The following is a 26,717-nucleotide window of genomic DNA, read 5'->3' on the forward strand; positions in this document are numbered from 1 at the left end:
GAGAGGTGTTATGTCTGTGTTCCCTCATGTAATGCAAACAATTGTCTGTACCTAATGATACCATGACAGTTCTTTTAGTTTAAAAGAAAATATCTTTCAATCAAGCCTTAAAATAGGAAGACTTCCAGAATCTTCTGTTATTGGAGTTTTTAATTTGTATATGCAATACACGTGTTCCAAAAACATAAAAGAACCTTCAAGTGTTAGAATTCTAATCTGCCTTAGTTTTGAGCTCTTATGAACATTACTGCTATAATGTACAAAATTTTAATTAGAAATTATTTACTTTTGAAAGTATTGCTGGATTACATTTAATAAAGGCTTTTTTGAGAAAGAATATCATTCGTTCAATTCTTTTTCATATAAAATATAGGATATAATTTGAAACTGAAATTATCTCAGTAACTACGTTTTGTGATTACAGTTTTACACTTTTATTGTTACAATTGAAAAATCTTACGAGACAATTCTTGTTTAGAAAGGACTAAAGAAGTGCATTTCTGATTAAGTAACATGGGTAAATGATCTGACACTCTATTCAGAAATGAGACCCAGTGGTATAAGAACATAATGGTAAGTATTTCCAGGCAGTACTAATCGAAGATCCCCACAGTGGTTGAAATTAGGTGCTACTTCAAACTGTCAAATCTCCTTGCCAGGAGTAATGTTTTTGTTCCAGCTGAGTTTTACTTATATTAGTTTATAAGGCATGTGATTTGGGGCTATAAAGGAACATCTCAGTCATGAAATCATTGCTTACAGGTAGTCCTTGACGTACAACAATTCGTTCAGTAACTACTGAAATTTAGAATGGCACTGAAAAAAGTGACTTGTGACTTATGACCATTGCAGCCATCCCCATGATCACGTGATTTACACTTGGACGCTTGACAACTGGTTCATATTTATTACGGTTGCAGTGTCCCGGGATTATGCAATCACCTTTTGTGACCTTTTGACAAGCAAAGTCAATGGGGAAGCCGGATTCACTTAACATCCATGTTACTAAGTTGACAACTGCAATGATTCACTTAATAAATTACTCACTTAGCAACATAAATTCTGGGCTCAATTATGGTGGTAACTCGAGGACTACCTGTGCTTCAACGGCCCCCAACCTTTTAGCCACCAGGGACTGGATGGGTTTGTTTGTGCGGCCTGGATTCTGGTATGCTGCGGACTGGTATTGATCCACAGCCCAGGGTTTGGGTACCCCCTTCTGTACTTTATCCCAAGTAGCAGATAAGCAGCATATACATATACATATACATATACATATACATATACATATACATATACATATACATATACACATATACACATATACACATATACACATATACACATATACACATATATACATATACATATATATATATATATATATATACATATATATATATATACATATATATATATATATATATATATATATATATATATATATATATATATATATATATATATATATATATATATATATATATATATATATATATATATATATACAGGGCTTTTTTTGTAAAAGAAAAAGGTGCTGGAACTCACACATGTCATACAACCCACCTTGCTTACCGTACAAGGTTCCATCCAGAAAAAGGTGCCAGATGCTCAAAAAAATAAAGGGAACATTTAAACAACACAATGTACTGTATTTAATATTTTTTTTATTTTATTTAATTCCATTTATATCCCGCCCTTCTCCGAAGACTCAGGGCGGCTTACAAGCTTAGAAAGTAGCCTTCATTCTATGTATATGCCTGCTTATTAGGGCTTTCACACACACCCCAAGCGGCATTATTACAAAGTCAGCTTAATTGCCCCCAACAATCTGGGTCCTCATTTTACCTACCTCGGAAGGATGGAAGGCTGAGTCAACCTTGAGCCTGGTGGGATGCGAACCTGCACTAATTGCAGGCAGCTGGTGTTACTTAAGGAGGCATTAGCCCACTGCTCCACCAAGGCTCTAGTAGGATGTCTTATCTTGTGTTCCCTTTATTTTTTTTGAGCAGTATATATACACATATACTTTCCATTGTCACTCAAGAACCTACCAATACAGACCCTTCACTGTCATAGCTAACTACCAAGTGATGCATTTTGCCTAGAAATTTGAAACTACATAAACATGAGCCTCAAATATGTACTGTTTTATTATTATGTCTAAACAATCATTCATACTATCTATACCATAGAAAAAATTCTGGTATGGTGAATTGATTTAAAAAGAAGCTAATTCTGGGCTGTTAAGCTGTTTATTTGTGAGTTTCATTAGAAGTTCCCAAGGACTGGCACATAACCAATTTTTAAATCACTTTAAAAAGGGGGGAAAGGCCCCATGACATCCCAAGCTCCCCAAGCCATAACACGGGCTCTTGTTTAGACAAAACAATCAAAAGCCTCTTTGAGCTGTTTGACTTAGCTATGCAGTTTCCCCAAATTACTGCCAACGTATATGTTGACAAGACCAGAGGTAGCACATTAACATTCAGATTTTCTGAATGTTGGACTGAAATGTTATTGTTGATGCCAGCAGCTCTGACACCTACTGATTAATACAAAATGTAAGGTGGGCCAAGTGAACACCCTTAGATTTGAAAGCACCCAATGTCCATTTAGAATTGCTGTTGCTCAAATATTCCTCTCTCACATGAAATTAAAACGAAAGACTTATGAATAGTACTACTGAAGCTAATTCCTTGGCAGCATGTTTCTCCTGTAGTTCTACCATTTTTGTATATTTTAGAGCAAGGCTGAAAATAATGCAAACATTTTAGTTCTGGCATTTTTCCCCTAATAGCGCATGAAAAACAATATGAAAACTGCTGGTGATGACCTATAAAGCCCTAAATGGCTTGGGTCCGGGATATCTGAGGGAACACCTGCTGCCGGCATCAAGTTCCCTTCGTCCAGTGTGCTCCCACAGGGAGGGTCTTCTCAGGGTGCCACCGGTAAGAGATTGCCGGCGGATGACACCCAGGGATAGGGCCTTCTCAGTGGGTGCGCCTGCCCTTTGGAACCAGCTGCCAGTGGAGCTGAGGACTGCCCCCGACCTCCGTTCATTCCGCTGGGACCTGAAGACCTGGCTCTTCGAGCTCTCTGGCCCAGGCTGAGGATTAATCTTAATTTTAACTGGGGTTTTATTTATGCAGGGACAAATATAATTTTTTTTAAAATTTGTTCTTAACTTTTGTATCTTGGTTTTTTAATCATCCTGTAAACCGCCCTGAGTCCTTCGGGAAGGGGCGATATATAAATGTAATAAAATAAATAAATAAATAAATTTTACAAAAAAAGGAATTACATTGGCCATTTTGTAAACTTTAGTGCTTCACGAGTGACATTTCATATTCATTTTTGCTTTTTTTTTAAAAAAATGGTAAATCAAATCAACAGCCTAACTGAAACCTACCTTTTCCATTCTCATCTTCATCTTCAAATATGAGGTCTGACAGTAAAGAAAGAAAGCCATAAATCGAATTGGTGCTCTCTTCCACAGCACCATGCATGATCCTGAATGGATCAGTGGTGAGCTTGTTTATAGACTGCCCTAAGTGCAAAATAGAAAGATAGAGAAGGAAGAAATGAAAAACAGGTTGACTTTGAGTTAACTGATTTATAATCCCTTTAAAAGAATCTATCTTCTAAGAAGTTACTTTTGATATAACTTATAATAAAACTACAGCATTAGAGTAGCCTTGCTGGATCTTTTGGGTCACCATTCACTCAATTTAAAGAAATACTTTTTGAACTCTTCACAATCACTTCTGAATCTTCACAATCACTTCTGAGTTTTACCTTCATCCATGAGCCTGTTGATTTTCTCCAACAGCTCTAGAAGGTTGGTGGGTGAAGCAGGATTTATTTTTGAAAAATCCATACTGATTTTTCTTTAGTAAGACTTATCCTTCTATATACACTTAATTATTATTTTGTACAACTACCATTTCACTCAGAAAAAAAATTTTTAGTTGCCAAGCCTAAAATTTCCTGAATCTCTCTTGGTTTCCTAGCTAATTGTCCATTTCAAATACATTGAAAGAAGTCCATAACATTTCCCACAGTGGATTTTTTTAATAATTATCATTTACAGTATTCTTTTTCTGACTGTTTGTGCTTTTAATTTATATATATATAAAAAATGAAAACAAATATATATATTTGTTCTGGGAGAAGAAGGAAGCTAAAGCCACCAGCCTGATGATGACGGATGGGATTCCGTCGAAACGTTGCGCCTACACTTTTAGTTCTACGTGGGGAAAAACCCAAAAAACCAAGGATTCACATACAGGCACCCGCGAAAACCTCAGAAAACATATATATATATATGCTTTTAATTTATATATATATAAATTTATATATATATATATATACAACTTTTTTATTTCCTGAAGGAAGTCTTTCTACTTTTTAGAGCTTCCTGGATTCTACAATCAATCCATGCTATCTTCTCGGATTTTGCTGATCCTTCCTTATAATGTGATATTTTGCTGAGTCTCAATTTCTCTGGTTTTAAATAACGTCCAGACACTGTCAAAGAACTGGTTGTATTTACTTCTTTACAGTTTCTTTTTCATCCATCTCTTCATTTGGGGACATTTTCCTTTTATAGTATTCTAAAGCTTAATCATTTTAGGGGATCAAGAAATTTGTTTTTTTAATCAGGTCATGAACATGTTTATACTCAGGTTCTTGCATGCCCTGACCATTTTGTTTTAGTGGTTGATAACGTATCTCTAGATCTAGTTTATATTTCTGGCTAGAGATCTTGTAGAGGAATCTTATGAGGGGACCAGTCTTCATAATTAGACTAGCTTTTATAACTTTACTCAGATAAAAAATAACATGTCCACCAGTATGACCTTTCCTATTCTTCTATGAAATTTGTTTTCAGAAATAATTGTATTCCACTGATTCTCATTGTTTCCCCAGGTTTCCAATAACTATTATATCTATGGTCTCATTAACTAGTAAGTTCTCTAATATCCCCATTTTAGCTTGAAGACCTCTATCATTGAAACAGAAATTTTTACTTATCATCTTTTACTATTGCTATTGCTATTGCTATTAAGATTAAGATGATGATGATGATGATGATGATGATGATGATGATGAGATATTCATGGCCTTTTTTCCAAACTCTCACATCTATCCATTAATCCAAATTAGTTGTATGTGTTATTTTATTTCATTTTTATAACTTCATTAAAATCTTAAGATGAAAGATAAAAACTAACAAGAACCAATATTTACAATAAAACAGGAAGGGAAGAAAATAGAGAACAGAAACAAAGGTGCTAAAAAAAGGAAAGAAATATAAAGAAATAACTTCCAATGTTCTTTTACAGCAGTGAAGTGTAAATGTGAATTGATCTCTTACTCAATAGTTACATTATTTAGATTTTTCTATAAACTTTCTAATCATCATGTATGTATCATGTATCCTGATTTCTTTTTTTTTTCAATTTCATGCAAAAAGTCAATAAATGGTTTCTAATCAACATTGAACTTAGACAATGTTTTGTCTCTAATTAAAGCCATCAACTTATCCATCTTAGCTAGTTCCATCATCTTCACCATCCATTCCTCCATTGGGGTATAGCAGAATTTTTCTATCTTTCTGCATATAATATATGCATTTGTCATATATAAAAACAAAGTTCCATGCTTTTTTCCCCATCTACTTATCCATCAGTCCCAAAAGAAAAATCTCTGGTTGGAAATGTAATCAACACAAAGGGACATTTTATCATTCTTAGGGAACATGTAAAAAGCTAAAAATATGTAGAAATAATAATAATAACAACAACAACAACTATTATTATTATTATTATTATTATTATTATTATTATTATTATTATTATTATTATTATTATTATTTCTACAATTTTTAGCTTTTTACATGTTCCCCAAGAATGATAAAATGTCCCTTTGTTTTGATTACATTTCCAACATAAGTTTGAAGAAACTTTATTCACTCTAGACAGTTTTTCTGGTGACATGCACCAACAATATATTGCCTTATATTATTTTCTCACACTTCCAAACTTGATGCTGCTTAGCCCCTATTAACTTTCCCCCAGGGGATTATTTCAAAGCTTCTTTGGCAGTGCATTGATGTTAAGTGTCAGCAGTTTGATTCCACTTCAGTTCAAGGGAAGTCCATCTCTCCAATTTTGTTTGTCCAGAAACGTTCCCCAAGGCCTGTCAAATGTGAATCTTTCCTCTGGGTAGTACATTTCATCAACACATTGATATCCTTGAGCTCTGGCTGTCTAGTTGTTCTTATGAGTAGCATTCTGAGAATATAATGAACTTTCTAATTCCTAGGCTTCAATGTATTATCTAGCAGCCTAAACGTGATTTTCAGCACAGGTTAACTGTATTTTCCAGTGTCACTAGTGTCAGACCAGGATCATTGCTTTATCCCTTGCACTATCCGTCTGTTTATTTAAACAATGTGTAAAATCTGCCAATTTTGCACTAGGCAGGCAAGTCACTGTGTGATTATAGGTGCTGATGGGAATGAGTAGGAGTAAAGTGATAAAATGTTCATTATGACATGTCAATACAAACTTTGCCTCTTATGTATTTGTGCAACTTATGATGTAAATTATGATGTAAATATGAAAGGGTACAGCTTGCATCATAACATGCTAATACATATATTGCCATTTTGTCATCACTGTGGTTAGAAATGGACACCTATACATATGATGTAGAAAACTTCACAAACCCATCTTTGCCTCTAATGTTCAAATTACCCAAGTTAAAACAAGAATAGTTAATCTAATCTTGATGCTTGTTGTCAGATTAGCATTTCTGCCAGCACAAAAAAATATATGTTAGAAAGCTCATTCTCTTGCTCTTCATAGGTTCATTCAGGGAAAGTTATTTCCTATCATTACTATTACAAGTAATAATGTAAGTTCTCACATCAAGATACACTACACCTTCCCAACATCTCCCAGAAAGTATGATCATTACTAAAAATTGTAGAAATTAAATATAATATAAAAGGCGTCAATGGGGAGATTGTGCTAAGCTGTACTGTGATCTCTTTAGTTTGGTTTAGCCCGATTTATGAATTAGGCTATAATGGCTTGGTCAGCAAGCCCTAACTGAACATAATATCTGAATACAACTCAGAAAAAGTGATAGTATCAGGGATAGCTCCAAAATCATTGAGTAGAAAATTGATCCAAAGGATATTTTAGACTTAAAATAAGTTATTAAAAACTGAGATCATGGACACTTAGGGCAGATCTGCAGGCTCTGATTGTCCCACCAGCAATATAGGCCACCCTCTGCTTCTTGAAAACAGAAACAGATGCTGTCATCTTCCATCTATACCAGGGGTAGGCAACCTTGGCTCCATGAGTCATAAAAGAGCCAAGGTTGCCTATCCCTGATCTATACCAATATACTGCAGTTGTATTCCATACTTATTTTTCCCAGCTGTTCTTCAGGTTTTTCTTTTTTACCTGAACCATCTTAAGACCTTCATAAAAGTCTGCAATGCTTTATTCTGATTTAGTGACAACTTCAGCTCCAATTAGCCACAGCATCCATCTCTCTAATAGCTGGTGGATCTATGGAATAGACCTATGGATTTTTTTTATCCTGCCTTCCCAGGTTGCTATATTTCAAGCTGGTCAACAACTGCCATTTTTAATTATCATGTTATAATTTATTCAACTCGCTGATTCCAAGAAGCAAACAAATGATATAATTATCACTTTCTTCAGTAAAGCTCATTTTGCTACTCCTTCCTGTTCTTAGAAACAGTGATTTTTCTTTCAGGGACAGAAATGTGGGACAACAAGCAAACTGAATTAGAGAGCCAGTTTAGTGTAATATTTAAGGCATCGGGCTAGAAACTGGGAGACAGTGAGTTCTAGTCCCACCTTGAGCACCAAGCCAGCTGGGTGACATTGGTACAATCACTTTCTCCTCAGAAGGAGGCAATGGCAAACCACTTCTGGGGGAAAAAAACTTGCCAAGAGAACTGCAGGGACTTCTCCAGGTAGGGTCCAAGAATCAGACATAATTGAATTTTGAAGAAAAAAAAATCCCTAAATTATAGGTAGTCCTTGCTTAGTGATCCTGTCATACAGAGACAATGTACAGTTACAAGGGTAGTGAAAAGAAACTTTGCAATCAATCCTCACATTTATAACTTTTGCAGACCTCTAAAGCAAAGGAAAGCTGAAGTAAGATCATTAGCACAGTCATGGTTTCACTAATGACCACTTTGCTTAATGGCCAAGTTGTCAGTTCCAATTGTGGTTGCTAAATGAGGACTGCTTGTAGAATAGTGCTCCAGGTGAATGTTTGTCACAAAATTTCAAACAAGTATTTACATTATAAGGTAGCCTTGTATGTATATATATCTCTCAGCTATACCTGACAAAATTATTAAAAACTAAAACCATTATTCTAGAATTTATGTTGCCCATTTCTTGCAAGAAAAATCTGAATTAGCTTTGATTTTCTTTGATAATCACATTTCGTGAGCTTTCTTGAATTCTCACACTTTTTATAATCAAACTGGATTAACCTCTTTGTAGCTTTCCTATATTATTGTTGCAAAAACTCCAGTTCCTATATTGTTGTTGCAAAAACGTCAGTTCAAAATATGAACGCAAACCTGTTCTTTCATAGCCAGTAGAATCAGCCACATGAAAAACACCTTTCTAATTCAGTATTGTCTTTGGCTCTCAATTCCTCTGTGATTATGAAAATCTAAACATATTCACAAGGGTATTTCCTTCTGACTTAAGTTGAGGGATATTCCTTTGTGTCTTTAAGACCTTGTTTTAGAGTAATTTATAGTTACTATTTGGAGTAAAAGCTGCATTACAGGAGTTCACACTTTAAAATCAAAATACATCTGTTGCTAGAAACATATCACAACACAGTTCAGTTATAGGCATCCCATACGCTGCTTTATATTTTTATCTTAAATCAGCTTGGTATTGGCATGAAGTACCTTGCCAGATGATGTTTGTCTAGTCATTTGTTTCAATGAAAAACGTGGGTTACCTCTGTAACAAGGAAGATTCTAATGCATTCAAATGATCTGAATAAACCTGGGAATTCAAATATATTAAAATATATCATGTGGCATCAAGGCTGCCCATGTTGTGCAATCTCTGTGAATTAGCCCCAATGATTACTCTTCTCCTATATATCAGTATCCAGGCCAGTGCATGAGTCTATAAATGAGTCTATAAACATTTACATTTATAGTAATAATAACTCAAGCAAGGAAATGTGAGAATCAAAGCCCCAGCCAGAAAGAAGAAATTAGAGGTCTAAAATGTTTTGGCAAAACCACTGCTTAGTAGTGGCCCTTATCCAGGAAAGCACCTTTGACTACTTCAGAATGTACAAGCCTCTCTCTGATGGCTCATCACAAGACCCTCACTTGACACACACCCACAACTGAAGCCCTTATAAACAGAAGAATACTGACACTGACATCACCTAAACTCCGCTGAAGATGTTACCTAGCCTGGTAACGAAACATTCAGAAACCAACCCACAAGCTCGAAGAACAAACCTTCACCCTCATCCTACACCTGAGCTGCAGATATTCGCCACTATTGCAATATTCAAAATGGTTGTGTATCTAATTCTACTTTTCAAATTTAAAGAATTCATTTTAAAGAAAAGAAAACCCTTACCTACAGATAATGAGAAGAAATTGTGAGCTTCTAGGTAATACTATACACACTAAACTTCAAGCAATGACTTTATGGCAACCAATGGCCCTTACTGAATCAATCTGATGATTTTAAAACTAGATTTAAATAAGCTGTTAAATTGCATGATGATTTGTTAGAAGATGAAGCACACTACTTTTATTGCACTCTATATTTTATTATTATTTATAAGAGCAGGGGGAACAATCTGTGTTGTTTCATAATTATCAGAGGCTCTCTCTCCTTTTTTAAAAAATATACTCCTGAGTGCCCTTTCATAATTTCTCTATCTTTCATCTAAAAGACAAAAGCCCCTCACTGACTCATTTTGTTGGAGGAATCAAAGTAGCAGGCTACACTTGAATTGTAGATATAGCTATGAGAAGTCCCCCAACCCTATTAGACAAGTAATGTGCTTGTAGTAACAATCTAGAACAGACATGTCAAACTCGTGACATCACGTGATGTCACACAACATATCGGGACTGTTTTGCCATTGCCAGCAATGGGGTGGGTGCAGCTTCCATGTGATGCGTCTGGCCCGCAGGCCAGCAATTTGACACCCCTGATCTAGAGCAAACTCTATCTCTGCCCACATGCGCATAAGTCAAATGGAGGATGTATGCACATTTTTTAAAAGCAGGGGAAGGTTATTTGAAGCTCTACAGCTTCTTTTGAACCTCTGCCTAATGTAATGCAACTCTTCACCTAATTTAAATAAAAACTTATGCAATAAAAAAAATACATCTTTGGAAGGACTGAGCTTCTTCTTTTAGCCAGGCAGAAAAGTAAAGAGAAAAAGGAGAGGGAATCAGTAAACAGCAGTTGAAAGAAAAAAAAGGAGGGGTCAGACAGAATGAAAATAGAGTGTCAGGGGAGTACATGAGATGCAAGTATACAACTACAGCAGTGTGCGATGATATCACTCTCTATCATTCCTTAACTCTTTGATTTATGTGACTGCCCATGTCACATAGCAGCTGTGGGCAGCTTACAGCAGTAAAAACCAGAAAACATACTGTAAAACGCAGCTATACCTCAAACAGTCACAAGACTAAACCAATCTAAACAACGTAGCATGTCACAGTTTGTCACTAAAACAATGATCCCCATGCCTCAGTCTTAAAGGCCTTTAGAAGTGTCAGTAAAATTGAGGCCAGTTGAAGCTCAGGGGAAAATGGTCTTCCATTGCTCAGAGGCATCAACCAATAAAGCTCATTTAGGTAATGTGCAACATGCATGGGCTGAGGTACAAGCATGGGCTGCTGCATTCTGCACCAGCTGCAGCTTCCCGATGCTAAATTTGATTTAATTAAAGTGTTTCCTATCTTCAATATCTAAATAATAATTTAAGAGAATTCACACATTACAGTAACAGTTTGCCATTATTAGCAAAGAAGACATCTATCTTGCCTGCATAAATTACTCTCATTTGCAGTTATTTTATTGCGTTAAATATATTGCCCCATTCACACGTAATTGAAAAAAATACTAAACGAATCTTTGTAGTCTATTCAAACTATTAAAATATGATTCATAATTATTTAGCAAGCACAGAAATGAATCGGAGACCAAAGTTTAATTCTCAACGGTCTCATTAAGATTGGAAAGCTGCATGAAATAATTTGCCCAGACAAAACTGTGAGTCATTTAATATAAAAGAAAAAGGGCTCAGCTGAATTTTGCAGATTTCAGGATTGTTTGGAAATATGCACATTCAGCAAAAAAAAAAAATCATCCTCTATCACATAAGGGAATAGCACCCAGATTTCATGGTATAAAAAGTTCAGGAACTGAAAGGAATCCTGGGAAGACTGGGCAGATTCCAAGGTCAAGTCAGCAACCAATTTGTCAATGACTTTACTAGATTTTAACCATGGCAAAATTGTCAGTAGAAGACAGAAATACAAAGAAGCTAAGGACAACCTTAAGCTGTCTCAGGCACAGATTCAGATGAAACTTAGATAACATGACAGAGACAGAAGGAGAAGGACATTCATGTCATGTTTTGGCACAAGAGGAAGAACCCATGGATTGGATCTAAAACATGACTTAGATAATAGCTTATTATTTCTACAGAACCAGCAATGGGCAATGCTATAATGCTATAATGCTATAATGACATTATAGCATTGCCCATTGCTGGTTCTGTAATGTAGAAATCATCATATTTGTCCTCTGCTTAGATGGCCATGGACCTGACGCAAGTAACGGCCATGGACCTGACGCAAGTAATTTTGGGACCGACTCATGAGGGAGACCACACCCTTGACCTAGTTTTCTTATCTGGACGGTGGTTAGATGATCTTGGTGGGGGCTCCCCAATTGTTATGCCCCTGTCATGGACCGATCATCATCTCCTGCGGCTGGTCTTCCGTTTTGCCACCCCCCGCCGTGGGTGTGTGGAACCTATCAAATGGTACCGCCCCAGTCGCTTAATGGATCCCCAGAGGTTCCAGGCGGCGCTGGGGTCCCCACCTGCCTCCCTTGCTCACAGCTCGGCAGACGCCTTAGTGGAAGCCTGGGAAAGGGCAGCCACTGAGGCTCTTGACCGAGTTGTACCCCTGCGGCCCCTGACCCGGTGCAGATCCCGTCGAGCCCCATGGTTCTCCGTGGAGCTCCGGGAGATGAAGCGTCGGAGACGGGGCCTAGAGAGCAGTTGGAGATCCAGCCGATCTGAATCCGATCGATTGCGACTAAGAACCTATACTAGGTCTTATCTCGCTGCGATAAGGGAGGCGAGGTCTAACCACTTCGCCACCCTTATCGCGTCCGCAGATAATCGCCCGGCTGCCCTGTTTAGGGTGACTCGCTCCCTCCTGAATCAGGAGGTGAGGGAGGATCCCTTGCAGGGTCGTGCCGAGGAGTTTAACCAGCATCTGTCGGACAAAATCGCTCGGATTCGGACCGGTCTGGACTCTGACTGGGCAGAGTCTGGCGAGCAGGACACGGGTGGTCTTGTCAATATCACCTGGGAGGAGTTTGATTCTGTGACTCTGGAGGAAGTGGACAGGATCATGGGGAGGCTGAGCACCACCACATGTTTATTGGACCCGTGCCCTTCCTGGCTGGTTTATGCAGCCCGGGAGAGGACACGTAGCTGGTTCCAGGCAGTTATATCGGCCTCTTTGAGTGAGGGTAGCTTCCCCGCCGTCTTGAAAGAGGAGGTGGTGAGGCCTCTCCTCAAGAAGCCTGCCTTGGACCCAGCTATATTGAACAACTTTCGTCCTGTCTCCAACCTTCGCTTTCTTGCGAAGGTTGTTGAGAGTGTGGTGGCACATCAGCTCCCTCTGGTCCTGGATGAAGCGGATTATCTAGACCCGTACCAATCGGGTTTCAGGCCCGGGTACAGCACGGAGACGGCATTGGTCGCGCTGGTGAATGATCTCTGGAGGGCTCGGGACAGGGGGCATTCCTCTGTCCTGGTCCTATTAGACCTCTCAGCGGCTTTCGATACCATCGACCATGGTATCTTGCTGCGGCGTCTCGGGGGATTGGAAGTGGGAGGCACGGTTTTGCAGTGGTTCTCCTCCTATCTCCAGGGACGCTCGCAGTCGGTGTTGGCAGGAGGGCAGAGGTCGACCACGAGGTCTCTCATTTGTGGAGTTCCTCAGGGGTCGGTCCTCTCGCCTCTCCTGTTCAACATCTATATGAAACCGCTGGGTGAGATCATTCGTGGTTTTGGAGTTGGGTATCATCAGTATGCTGATGATACCCAGCTTTTCTTTTCGACCCCAAACCGCCCCAGTGATGCCCTCACCGTGATGTCCCGCTGCCTGGAGGCGGTTCAGGTCTGGATGGGGAGGAACAGACTTCAACTCAACCCCGACAAGACCGAGTGGCTTTGCATACCTTCATCCCGGGTTTATTCGGACATTCCACCTCTCGCTATGGGGGGCGAATTATTACCCCCCGTAGATAGGGCTCGCAACTTGGGAGTCCTCCTAGATTCACGGCTCACCCTGGAAGACCATATAGGAGCTGTGACTAGGGGGGCTTTCGCCCAGGTTCGCCTGGTGCGCCAGTTGCGGCCCTATCTAAGCCGGGATGATCTATGCACGGTCACTCACGCACTCGTGACCTCTCGACTAGACTACTGCAACGCTCTCTACATGGGGCTGCCCTTGAGGACCACCCAGAAGCTCCAACTGGCACAGAATGCAGCCGCGAGAGTTGTGTTGGGAGTTTCCCGATACTCCCATGTCACACCTCTGCTCCGTGAGCTGCATTGGCTGCCAGTTATCTTCCGGGTGAGATTCAAGGTACTAGTTATGGTATTTAAAGCCCTACATGGCAGGGGGCCGGAGTACCTTAGGGAACACCTGCTGCCGGCGTCAACTTCCCTCCGCCCTGTGCGTTCCCACAGAGAGGGACTCCTCAGGATGCCACCGGTCAGAGAATGTAGATTGGTGGCCCCCAGGGGGAGATCTTTCTCTGTGGGCGCCCCAGAGTTATGGAACCAGCTACTGGTTGATCTCCGGACGGCGCCCGATCTTCGCTCCTTTCGCCGCGATCTGAAAACATACCTGTTCGAACAAGCCGGCCTGGCCTGAGGGTGGGATTGCTGGGGTTTTTTATTATCATTTTATTGGGGGTTTTATTAATATATTTATTGTTTTTATGGGCATGTATTTAATTACTTTTTAATTTTTGTAACTTTATGTTTTATTCTTGCCCTGTACACCGCCCTGAGTCCTTTGGGAGAAGGGCGGTATAGAAATATTAATAAATTAAATTAAATCATTCACACTAAAAGATTACAGCCTACTACTACACCCCAGAATCCTCCCAAAAGCTCATGTCAAATTGTACTTTTTAATTTCACGGGAGAGAAAATAGTCGTACACAAAGAAAACAAAATCATATTAGTTGAATTAAATGTGAATTCCATTTACACTGAATTCAAACAAATGGAATTTTCTTCCTTGTTCCTCGCATTTCTTTGGCCTTCACCTAGTTTTTTTTCTTTTAGCTTTAAAAAGCTTGATTTTTTTTTGTAGCCCAAGTCAAGCAAATGAAAACAGTCTAGAGAACTTTTCCATTGTACTATTTGTTATACATGCATCTAAAAACTACGTAAATAAAAATGTTAAACAAGTTTGAAGATCTTTCAGATCTTCACCAAAAAAAGGGTATCTTGAGGTTAACAGATCCATGTTCAACCTCCACATTTTGTTGTATTTTTGAAGTAGGAATTTCTGAAAGGAGGGTAGAAATCTATTCAGCTAAAGACTGTAAACAAAATCTTGAACAATCTAGTGTGGACAATAACACACAAAGTTGATTAAATAAAAAGAAATAAGGTGTTATAGAATAACTAGATATCCCAGATATTTTAAAACTAATATCAGTGTTAACAGCTCACGTTTGATTCATAACTCTGTTAATTTGTGGAGAACAATGATTTGGTGAGTTCCCAGATGATACTTCTCACCAGGCTCTGCTGCATGCATGAATACCTTACATTTTATGAGATATATAACCATTACCTGCCAAGGTTCTGTAATCCACTAAGTCAAACATGACAATAGCCACTGCTGACCAGGTAACGATAAGAGCAATAACAAGGAGCCATGCTGCAGGTGAACTGAAGGTTGTTGCAAAATCTTCTGATACTGATCTCTTGGACATTTTCATATGCGGCACAGGAACTGATCCATTCTTGTTGTCTATGACGGTTGTTGTGGACACAGGTCCTAATAACAAGTCAAAGAAATTAAATCAGTGCACAGTATCTTGACACTGCATTTCCACCACTATCCAACAAAATGAGTTTCAGTGTGGAAAAAAGCAAAGTCTTACATTTAGGCAGGAAAAATCAAAGGTTTAAGTACAGATTGGGCACAGACTTGGCTCAAAAACAGCAACTGTGAGAAGGACCTTGGAGTCCTAGTGGACGATCACTTGACTATGAGCCAGCAATGTGCAGCAGCAGCAGCCAAAAAAGCTAGTACAATCCTGGGTTGTATAAACAGAGGCATGGAATCAAGATCACACAAAGTATTAGTACCGCTTTATAAAACTCTAGTAAGACCACACCTGGAATACTGCAGCCAATTTTGGTCACCATGTCACAAAAAAGGTGCTGAGAGTTTGGGGGGAAAAAATCAGAGAAGAGTAACTAAGACGATCAAAGGCCTGGAGACTAAAACATCTGAAGAATGGCTGCAGGACTTGGGTTTGGCTGGTCTAAAGAAAAGAAGAAACAGGGGTGACATGATAGCAGTATTCCAGTATTTGAGGGGCTGACATAAAGAAGAGGGTGTCAAACTCTTCTCCAAAGCACCAGAGAGCCAAGATGGTTGAACGTGATCAAAGAGAGAAGCAACCTGTAATTAAGGAGAAACATCTTAACAGTGAGGACAATTAACCAGTGGAACAGCTTGCCTTCAGAAATTGTGAGCGCACCATCACTGGAGATTTTTAAGAAGAGACTAGACAGTCACTTGTCTGAAATGGTATAGGTTCTCCTGCTCAAGCAGGTGGCTGGACCAGAAGACCTCCAAGGTCCCTTCCAGCTCTATTCTATTTTACTAAAGGCGAGACAAGACAAAAAGAAAAAGAGAAGAGAATACAGGAAACAAAGTATTTAATGCAACAAAGATGGATGTGGGAAGTAGCCAAAAGGAAAGGAATTCCTAAGACAGTTGGCAATCAACTATCATTCTTAGGAGAAAAGGAGGGGAAAGGAGAAAAGAATATAAAAAGAAGTAAAGGAAACGCACAGCATTAAAAAGTCAAAGACGACATCCACAGGGCCAAGGGAAAGAGCAAGCTTTTGAAAGACATACAGCCTGTAGAATGGGCCCCATTTTTTTTCTTTCATTATAAGTATACTCTACAGTAAAATGAACCTTAAATGGTTTAGCTTTTTGCTGTTCTTTATATTCATATTTTAATAAAGGCAAATGTATAATTATTTTTATTCAAAGTTACATTAGAATTTTTTTAAATTGATAGTGAACACTTAGCTCCATTGTAAGAGGTTTTAATAATAAAGAATCCGGGAGCTTCCTTTAAGAAACAATACTGTATACTCAATGAATGCTTTACACCTGTTGTTGTTACTATTTCCCAGTACTACCAAACCATAATTTGCATTTTTCCTGTGGTTTGGGATTATAAATGTGATTGCAGTTTGCATTCAATTGTACCTTGTCATTTCATTACTCTTGTCATTTGTTTATTGCTTTTTTTAACTCTATTTTAGTTAGCCAGAATTTCAATGGCAAGTTGAATGTCCATATAAATAAGCATACTATTAAACAAAGACATATTCCAAAAATTGTAAGTGTTAGCCAAGTTTAAGATGAAATTAATTTTTATTGTTATTTGTCTCCTGATTAAATGAAAGTTATATCCAAAGTACAAGACTAGTTAGCAGGCTTCTATTCTTACAGTCAACTGCAACTGTACATTCCCAGTTGCAATGTATGGCTGTGAAAGTTGGACCATAAGAAAGGCTGAGCGCCAAAGAATTAAAGCCTTTGAACTATGGTGCTGGAGAAGACTCCTGCGAGTCCCTTGGACTGCAAGGTGATCAAACCGGTCAATCCTGGAGGAGATCAACCCTGACTGCTCTTTACAAGGCCAGATCCTGAAGTTGAAACTCAAATACTTTGGCCACCTAATGAAAAGGAAGGACTCACTGGAGAAGAGCCTAATGCTGGGAAAGATTGAGGGCAATAGAAGAAAGGGACGACAGAGAATGAGGTGGCTGGATGGAGTCACTGAAGCAGTAGGCGTGAGCCTAAATGGACTCCAGAAGATGGTAGAGGACAGGAAGGCCTGGAGGAACGTTGTCCATGGGGTCGCGATGGGTCAGACACGACTTCGCAACCAACAACAACATTCTTACAGTCAAAGTTTGTGCAACAGATTTTTTAAAAGTATTGACAATATTTATAGTCAAAAGTCATCTTTGAGTCAAGTTGGATTCTTGGTGATTTATAGGAATATGTCCCTATAAATAGCAACAACACCCCAGTGAGCCACCTCAGGATGTCAATTAAACAACTTGAGATGATCCAATCATTCAGACAATAAGTTTTGGCTATCAGTTTATATAGATGAAGGCAACGATTCCCAAACTGGCAAATTGGCATTGCTCTCACTTTGAGTGTCTTGCCTCAATGACCTAAGCTTTATTTGGGCAACATATATAAAGTAAACTTGCCATATGAGAACAGAAATAAACTGTACTTGGTGTCTCACAGATAACTTCATTAAGAGTTTCTATACAAATTATTTCTCAACATAAATTTGTACCTTATTCCTAATGTTTATTTTTACATCAGATAATATGTCTAGGACTAAACAACTCTATTAAATCATAATGGAAATAATTTAATTTTCTGTACAGTGTAACTTTAGTTTATCATTTCAGTGTCCCCAATGTGGTAAAATTAGATTATAATTTGATGCATAAAAAAATTGTACACTATTCTGGGTTTACAGAATGACATATAATCAGAAGTAATGAACAATATCTAAGGAAAGAAAAGTCTATTTCTGCCATGATTCACGAATGAGCGGAATAACTTTCCCTACCAATATGACAATCAATGCCTGTTTAAGTTATTTTGCTGCAGATTTTAGGGAGAGAGAGAGAGAGAGAGAGAGAGAGAGAGAGAGAGAGAGAGAGAGAGAGAGAGAGAGAGATTTGCAGATTTAAATGTGGTGACTGAAATTTTGAAACAGTTCCACCAATTGTCAGAATTAGAGTTGTTCAGATGTATCCTTACAATCATTCACGATGATAACACAATCTCCCAGCTTTGCTAGAGAAAATTCTAATGGTTTTCAAAGATGACAGACAAAATTCTAATTGGCTTCCTTGTCAGCAGGACAATTTAACCCATTTTGCATTGTACACAATTTCCCTTGTTCTTTGTCCTCTTTTCATTTGCATTCTTTTCAAACATTCTTCTGCTGATCAAGTGATTTGTTTGAAACTTAGGATTTCTACCTTGAAATGTCATGTAAGCTGAACAAAATTGGCATAGCTTTTGCCACCTACATAAATGGGTGTTATTGATGAATGATGTATTCATCTTAGTGCATTCATATACATAGATGCAATCTGTCTGCTTTTAAAAATATTTTTACATGTTAAAAGACATCACTTTTTCCGTTTTCCAAGGCATAATTTTTGTTCCATCAAATTTCTCCAGGAGACAAAGTGTGCCGAGTACCAGTTATAAAGCTCTACTATAAAATGCCAAATTCCAAATCAGTAGCATTATGTATTCCATAAAAGTGGAACAGTTGTGTGATTGCAACAGGTGATGCTGCTTAAACACATTCTATTTCATCTGCTTCTATCATGATGACTATTGTTATATAACAGTTAAAAGAGATAAAAGCTATCTGGAAAGGCATTATACTAAAAAAGAACTAAAGGACATCCTGCTCAGAGATCTCAAAATTGTTATGAGCATCACCTGATTTACATATTGGAAAATCAAAGGAGAAACAGATATTTCTGAAATCCTCCTGATTCAGATTCCTCTGCCCTGTTTTGCAGGTTTGATGAATCTTTGCGTAAGGATGAACTATTAAAGAATTCTTTTGCAAATTCTAATTCAAGCTCACCTATTTATTTGATTTTGCAGTTCTCTGACATGATTTTAGCTCAAAAAACTGTGATGACTTGCATTACAAATATTCTGAAGAAAAATAGTGCATGTAAAATAATGTATTTCTGAGTTGTCCAAAGAATTCTGCTGCTAAATACTGAAGATGGAATATTACTCAGTGCTCAAAAATATATCTGAACCCTGTGTTTCTTGTGAAGCCCTCAGTCATTTGTTTCTGAATGTAAATTGTAGCCAAATTATGATTGAAATGGAAGATGTATTTATGTAAGATTTATATCCCATCTCTATTACTTGGGACGAAGGACACAACTGATCTCTAATGTAACCATGAACTAGTACTGACCTAGTCTCACTCCATATCCATTGAGTACCCTGCATGACAAAAAATGCTTCTGTTTTTTACTAAACAGACTGCATCTCCTGATTATGGAAAGTTCAGATACATCACAGCTGAAAGATTTAGAGATGACAAAAGGGAAGAAGCAGCAGAGCAAATAAATTGGGCCTGTCTATTCAGTACCCAGACTGCAACCTGGATATCGCTTTTAAAGGAAAAGAATCAGAACAGTTATGGAGAAGAGCAATGAAGATGATTAAGTTTTTTAAAAATAGTTCTTCAACAATTGTCTTAGATCCTGAGGTCGTTAGTTTTCAGAAGAAAAGAAAGAATAGAGATACTTTGTTAGTTTTTTGTGCCTTAGAACACTTTTTTTTCAAAAGTGGTATGCCCTTACCTCCTTCCTAAAGCTGAGAAAGAGTAAATGGCTTCAAATCATCAGCTGGTTTCATGCCTACAGAGAGACTAGAATTGACAGTCTTCCAGTTTCTAGTCTGATGGTTTAACCACCCACCAGTCTAGCTCTATGGGAATATTACAGTGGTCTTCAAATACCTGAAGCAATACAAGTACACACACAGCTCAAAATCCACTTTTTGTTGCCTCAATATGAGAGACCTAGAATAATTATTTTAAGATACAGAAAGAAATATTCTAGTCAAGAAAAAACATCCTTGTTTGACACTGGAATAGTAGTCTCAGAATGCAATTGATTACCTCTTTGCCAAGTGTATTCTAGCAAAGACTGGATAGTATTCTTCAGCTTCCTGCACTGGGCAAGATTTGCACTTAAAAACTGAAATGTCTTTTTCTGGACAACTGATTTGACTTTTCTAGATGGCTCCATATTCAAGTGCGGTACAATACATATTTCATCTCTTCTAGAACATTATTCTATAAAAATTGGATTAAATATATACATGCCAAGCAAAATTACATACACACCCATTTTCTACATGAAAATGTGTAGCACAGTTTTGCATGAGAAAAATCTACAGTGAATCAATTTCAGGACTGCTTCTAAGGGAAAGATTTTTTTATATATTTTATATTTTGAAAATGAATTAATATGGAAATAAAGTGTCTCTTCCGACAGAGTTCTTCCCCTCCTGCTGCTTACATCTACCTGGAGTTGGAGCCTGCCTCTGTGATACAATAATTTTCACATCAATCTATTGTGAAGGTTATTATTGCTTTTAACTAAGAATAAAGCACCTGGAAAATTTGATTTTTAAAAAAAGAAAAAAGAAATTAAATCCAAATATATTTCATAAGGAGAAGATAGTGGTAAGCATGATATAATTTTTCTCCTTACATACATGTTTGACATTCATTAGTTAGACTATAGAAATTGATAATTGAAATTAGTCATAAAGGTACTGTTATTTTTTCTAGTATTTCTCATCCATTTTTGTAGTAGAGGTAGCCAGAAAGTTGGACTAGATTGGCCAGGAGGTACCTGAATGAGGCATGTCTATATTTGTTATGATTTCTAATTCTGAATCATTATCAACAGCAACAATAAAAAAGTGCTTCCTACTATTTCAAGTCTGACAATGATGAAGATAAGAAATGATGAAAAGATTAGAAGATGGAAATAAATTCCTGGTCTGAGTAGTGTTTCAAGGTCATCTTGAGTGTTTCCAAACAAGTAGATTCCTAATTAAAAGATCTTGGGCAAATCAAACTGATCCAGTTCAAACTGCAAATTTGAGATTCAAGAAGGTGCAAAACTGGTCTTCACATGTTTCAGTTATCACATGATTTGATTTACTGCACTCAAACGGTGTCTCTACTTCAGTTCATAAATCTACTTAATTTGATCAAGTCTTCCTCAAATCAAAGCACCCCTTTAGCATAGTTCTATTATTCCTATTCCTATTCTGTCAAAAGAATTAAACAAAGGGAAGGCAGGAATAGTAATCTGATGGAAAAGAATTGTTTGAGTTACTTAAAAATATTTGGAAAGCTACTGGTTACCTGCATTATGTAAGAGATAATAGGAGAAAACAGAAATTAAATACAAGATTACATCCTCTAGATCTAATTTACCTACATATAAGGTAAAGGTAAAGGTTCCCCTGCACATGTGTGCTAGTCGTTTCTGACTCTAGGGGCTGGTGCTCATCTCCATTTCAAAGCCGAAGAGCCAGCGTTTGTCCGAGGACGTCTCCGTGGTCATGTGGCCAGCATGACTAGATGCCAAAGGCGCACGGAACGCTGTTACCTTCCCACCGTACTGGTCCCTATTTTTCTACTTGCATTTTTATGTGCTTTCAAATTGTTGGTTGGCAGAAGCTGGGACGAGTAACAGGTGCTCACTCTGCTACACGGCACTCGGGATTCAACCCGCCAAACTGCCAATCTTCTGATCGACAAGCTCAGCATCCTAACCCACTGAGCCACCGTGTCCCACTTTACCTATATATAAATTTCAGTAAATAAAATACAGCAATCCTAAAATAGAACAACTCTGTATTTCCTTAAGTCTAAGCATAAGATGACCTGTGTTTCCTCCTGATTTTCTGTGATGGATTCTAGCATTCTAGTAAGCAACACAAATGAAGCCAAGATAGTAAGCAACACAAATGAAGCCAAGATAGTTTGCTGACCTTTGAGTTATTTATTTATAAAATGTATTGGCTGCCCATCTGATCACAAGGTAACTTGAGAGGCTTACAATCATAAAAGATAAATATACATTAATAAGCTTGTGGGAAGTCACACACACCCCGAAGGAAACATTAAAAAGGGAGAATATTATGTTTCTTCAAAGAATCTTAAAAGAGGCAGAAAAGCATGCCCAGTTTTCTTAACAGCACCAAGTCTCCCTTCCCGAAGCAGAAATCAGCTTTGTAGAAATGCAGATGTAAATAATCCAGGAAGGTTGGAGGCCCCCAGCCAGAAGCTTAGGGAGACAAAGACACCTAAAACCTACACGTGCCACCCAAACTCTAAGACAGGACATAATAGGATTAACTCACAGATGCCAAAGGGCACACTCAGACTCAGGTCAAAATTTTTGCCACAGGAACAACTCCAAACAAAAGGCTCCAGAAGGTATAAAAACCCACTCCCTACATGCGCTCTCTCTCTTTTCTTCCAGAGCCATCTTCCTGTCTGGCTCTCCTGTTCAATAACTGCAACCTTCCTCCTAAAGCAGTCACCATGTAGTTTATTCCCAGCTAGGACTGAACCATGATGAAGACTTTTCCTTCAACAAGCTAAAACAAACCCAATCCTACAATCCAATTAAAGGATGGGGGAAGGTGGGATCTGTTGTTAATCAACTACTTCCACTGTGATGTTCCCCCATTGAAGCCCCAGATCTTTAAGCTCTTGCAGAAGGTCAGAAGGATTGGGGTTAACCTCACTCCAGGGAGGCAAGATGTTCCAAAGGGCAGCTGCCACAGCAGAGAAGGCCCTGGTCCTGGACCTCACTTGCCAGAATAAACAGGCTGATGGGGCATGCCTCCCTTGCCAGCATGGGTGGGATGGGACAATCCCAATGGGATGAGATGGTCCCTCCAGTATATAGAATGTAATATATAATATAAAAAGACTAAAATAATATTTCCAGAAAGTACTCACAAGAGTACCTTGAGAGAACTGTGAGATAAAATGAAAGCCTCTCAAGTTCAAAGTAACATATCTGTTCAGACCAGACATACAAATAATTGTAAACTTTTTCAAGATAGAAAAATAAGGCTATAGTGAAGTATATTTTTTCTTTAAAATTTAGAAATAATTTCATGGTACTTTTAGATTAGAATTTACTGTGAATGTATACAGTATGACAAAGAGTATAATTCCTATATACCACATGATTTCCCCCCTTCTTTATTTCTATTGTTGGTGGTTTTTTAAAATTGCTTTTATGCATTTCAGCATTATTCAAATACAAAAAGGGGTTAGATTTTTTAAAAATAAGACAGCATTGTTGATCCTGTCAAAATTCTTTTGCATATTGTGAATGCATTATGTAGTCCCACACAAACATTTCTATTTTAAATTAATGCAGAGATAAAGTGCAAAAGTTCAGATTGCAGTTACTTGGAAGAACAAAAAAGCTGACTTGACTTGTTTTTTTCTCATTGGGTATAATGTGTCACCTGCAGTTTTACAAACATCTTTGAATAGTCATTTTTGCAGAGATGGTAAAACCTAGAAGGATGAACAATAACTGACCTAACTATTCTTTTTGATATTGTTTCTGTAGGCTAACTATTGAATAGATTTAATGGAGCAAAGAATGGGTCCCAACATAATAAATTTTTACATTTTCAATCTACAAGAATATTTTAGAAGGCCCATTTTATTGTAATGCTTGGTAATAGGGAAATCTGCATCTCATTAGCTTGAGTGTAATCATGATAGATTTTGGAGGGGAATAGAACCAGTGGTGGGATTCAGACAGTTTGCACCACTTCGGCAGAACCGGTAGCTAATTTTTTGTTGCCCAGGTCCAGAATGGCCTTCCGAAAGCGGCATCCACACAGAGAACCGGTTGTTCACATATTTGAATCCCATCACTTGATAGAACCCAAAGCATTCTAGAATAAACAAAAACAATGTTGGTCTCCCAGCAAGCCAAAAGGTAATGTGGTTATTGTCCAGACAAATTTGCTTAGGATATTCACAAGATTATAAGAATAGCTCTTCTGGATCAAGTCATGCCCTCTTATATTTCAACATTTTGTTTCTTATAGAAGCCAACCAATTACCTCTGAAGAAAAGGTCAAACTAACAAAACAAAATAAAATACACAGATTTACCCCAGAAAGTTTCAGTTAAAATTAAGTATTTGACATAGATAATTAGTATATATATTAAAAAAAAACAGGATATTGTTCTTTCTTACCACACTTGGTTAACTTCAATCTCCCTAACCAAAATGTATTCACTGAAACCATACATGCATTTTTAAAAAAAAATCCGTAAAAATATGAAGGAGTCCATAAAGACAATCAGGATTTCATGGGCTATTCTTTAGGCTTTTTAAAAATATATATATAGGATACTTTGACTCAATAATTTAATAAAAGAAACAAATTATAAACAGTAGATAAAAATAATAATGAAAATTTTATTATTTATTCAGTTTTCCGATAACAAATTTTAAGGGGGTTGCAAACTTACCTGGAAAAAGCTAGGGTTAAAGATGTTGGAGAAAATTATTACCAATTTAGCAACAGCACTTCGATTTTTATACTGCTGCATAGTTCTTTACAGTCCTCTCTATATGGTTTACAGTGTCAGCATAGTGCCCCCAACAATCTGAGTCCTCATTTTACCGACCTTGAAGGATGGAAGGCTAAGTCAACCTTGAGCAGGTATGGATCAAACTGCTGGCAGTCAGCAGAATTAGCCTGCAATACTGCATTCTAATCACTACGCCACCACAGCTCTTATTTCACTTAAAATGTAATGGTTCTTGTCTTATTAATCTACCATGGGAGATATCCAAAAGGCCTTGACTGTTTTGAAACATATTTAAAGATATGCCTTTAGTTTGTAATACCCTTTGTTTAACTTTCTTAACTTTTCCATGCCTTACCATTTATTGCATTGTATTGGCTCTTAAAGCATCCCTAGAACTTTGCCTCTACTGACAACTGATCCTGCAAATGCTAACACCATGGCCTCAATCTCTGACTTCCCACATTGAGCAGAAAAATGAGGCACAGAAGGTTACTTTGAACAGAATATCCATAGAAGCAATGATATCAACAAAGCAAAATCTCTTGAACATTTCAAATGCTCTGCTCATATTCAAATGAATGCTGGAAAAGCTCCCTTTAACTAGCTAAGAACAGAAAGAGAAATCTCTCCATCACTCCATTTGTTTATGATTATATATATGAAAGACTTCATCAACTTTTGCTATGAGAATATACTAAGCACCCACAAGCTGATAAATACAAATATGCCGAATATAATTGGAAGAGGAACATATTCTTAATAAGATTGTATATAGAAAGCAACCTCAAAGAATCACTGCTGTGAATAATTACGGAAGTTATCTTAAATAAATGTATGCTAATTAAATGTAATTTTTAAACCCTGGTAAAAAAATCTTCATATGTTTATTTAGTCATTTTCACTTAAGGCTGTTTTCAGCATAAGAATTTGTGTGTGTGTGTGTGTGTGTGTGTGTGTGTGTGAGAGAGAGCGCGCGTGTGCAGGAATCAATCTGGGTCAGTCACCAGCACCAGAGGTTTAGTCTTCCAAGCTTTTGGACTCCTGCTGGAGCCCATCCTCAGGGGCTCTTTCTCACCAGAATGTGGATGGGTTTCAACGTGAGTCCCAAAGCTCGGAGGACTAAACCTCTGTTTCCGGTAACCTACCTAGATTGGATCATGCAATGTTATCCTGGGACATGTATATTTGCCTTCATTTGTTTATTGCTATTTATAAAAAAAGGAAATTATTACCATATACTAGCATCAATTACTGATAAATTAATGCTAGTATTTAAGAAAAATGATCTTGGTTTAAAGCATGATAAGGAATTTTTTTTTACCCAACCTCAGGTGATGTGTGAACTCATGAGGTGGCCCCACTATTATTAACATCCCTACATCTGTTATTTTCTTTTACTGTTTTATTAGTTTACTTTTATAGTTTTTAATGTTTCTTAAATAATTATTATGCAATGGTTTTAGGTAATAATTGATCTATCTCCCTACCTATCTACCTATCAATCTATCTATCTCATCTATATCTATACACACACAAACTGTTTTACTGGATTGGATAGTTGTGCTTATAAATGCTGTAAAGAAGATTGGAAATCTCTTTTTATATCTTTGTTCTTTCTTTTCTATTTTTCTATTTCTTTCTTGTATGTTTAGCTTTTGCTTTGATTTCTTTTTCATTTTTAATCTTCATTTTTAAACCTTTGGAATACACATATATATATATAATAAAACTACAAATTATACAAATATTATACAAAACATAAAAAAGAATTGCTGTACAACCACTCCAACTATCTATGAAAGATCTCTCTTTCCTTTAAAAGTTATTTTTTGCCATTCATAAGGTACCATGATCTTCTTGGATGCTAAAATC

General features: G+C 37.5%; 1 protein-coding gene across 1 annotated transcript in view; it reads right to left on the minus strand.

The window, feature by feature from the left end:
- TRDN (triadin) overlaps window positions 1-26,717 on the minus strand; it is a gene marked incomplete at its 3' end in the record, with an annotated part of 235,922 nt that overhangs the window by 205,342 nt on the left and 3,863 nt on the right. The window contains exons 2-3 of the mRNA XM_083374012.1: window positions 15,197-15,403; window positions 3,413-3,550 (exon numbers count right to left, since the gene is read on the minus strand). Of these exons, the coding sequence (XP_083230138.1) occupies window positions 3,413-3,550; window positions 15,197-15,403 (345 nt within the window). The remainder of the gene's footprint in view (window positions 1-3,412; window positions 3,551-15,196; window positions 15,404-26,717) is intronic.

Source organism: Vipera ursinii, assembly GCF_947247035.1.
Source record: "Vipera ursinii genome assembly, chromosome: 1".
In the NCBI taxonomy this organism is placed as follows: domain Eukaryota; kingdom Metazoa; phylum Chordata; class Lepidosauria; order Squamata; family Viperidae; genus Vipera; species Vipera ursinii.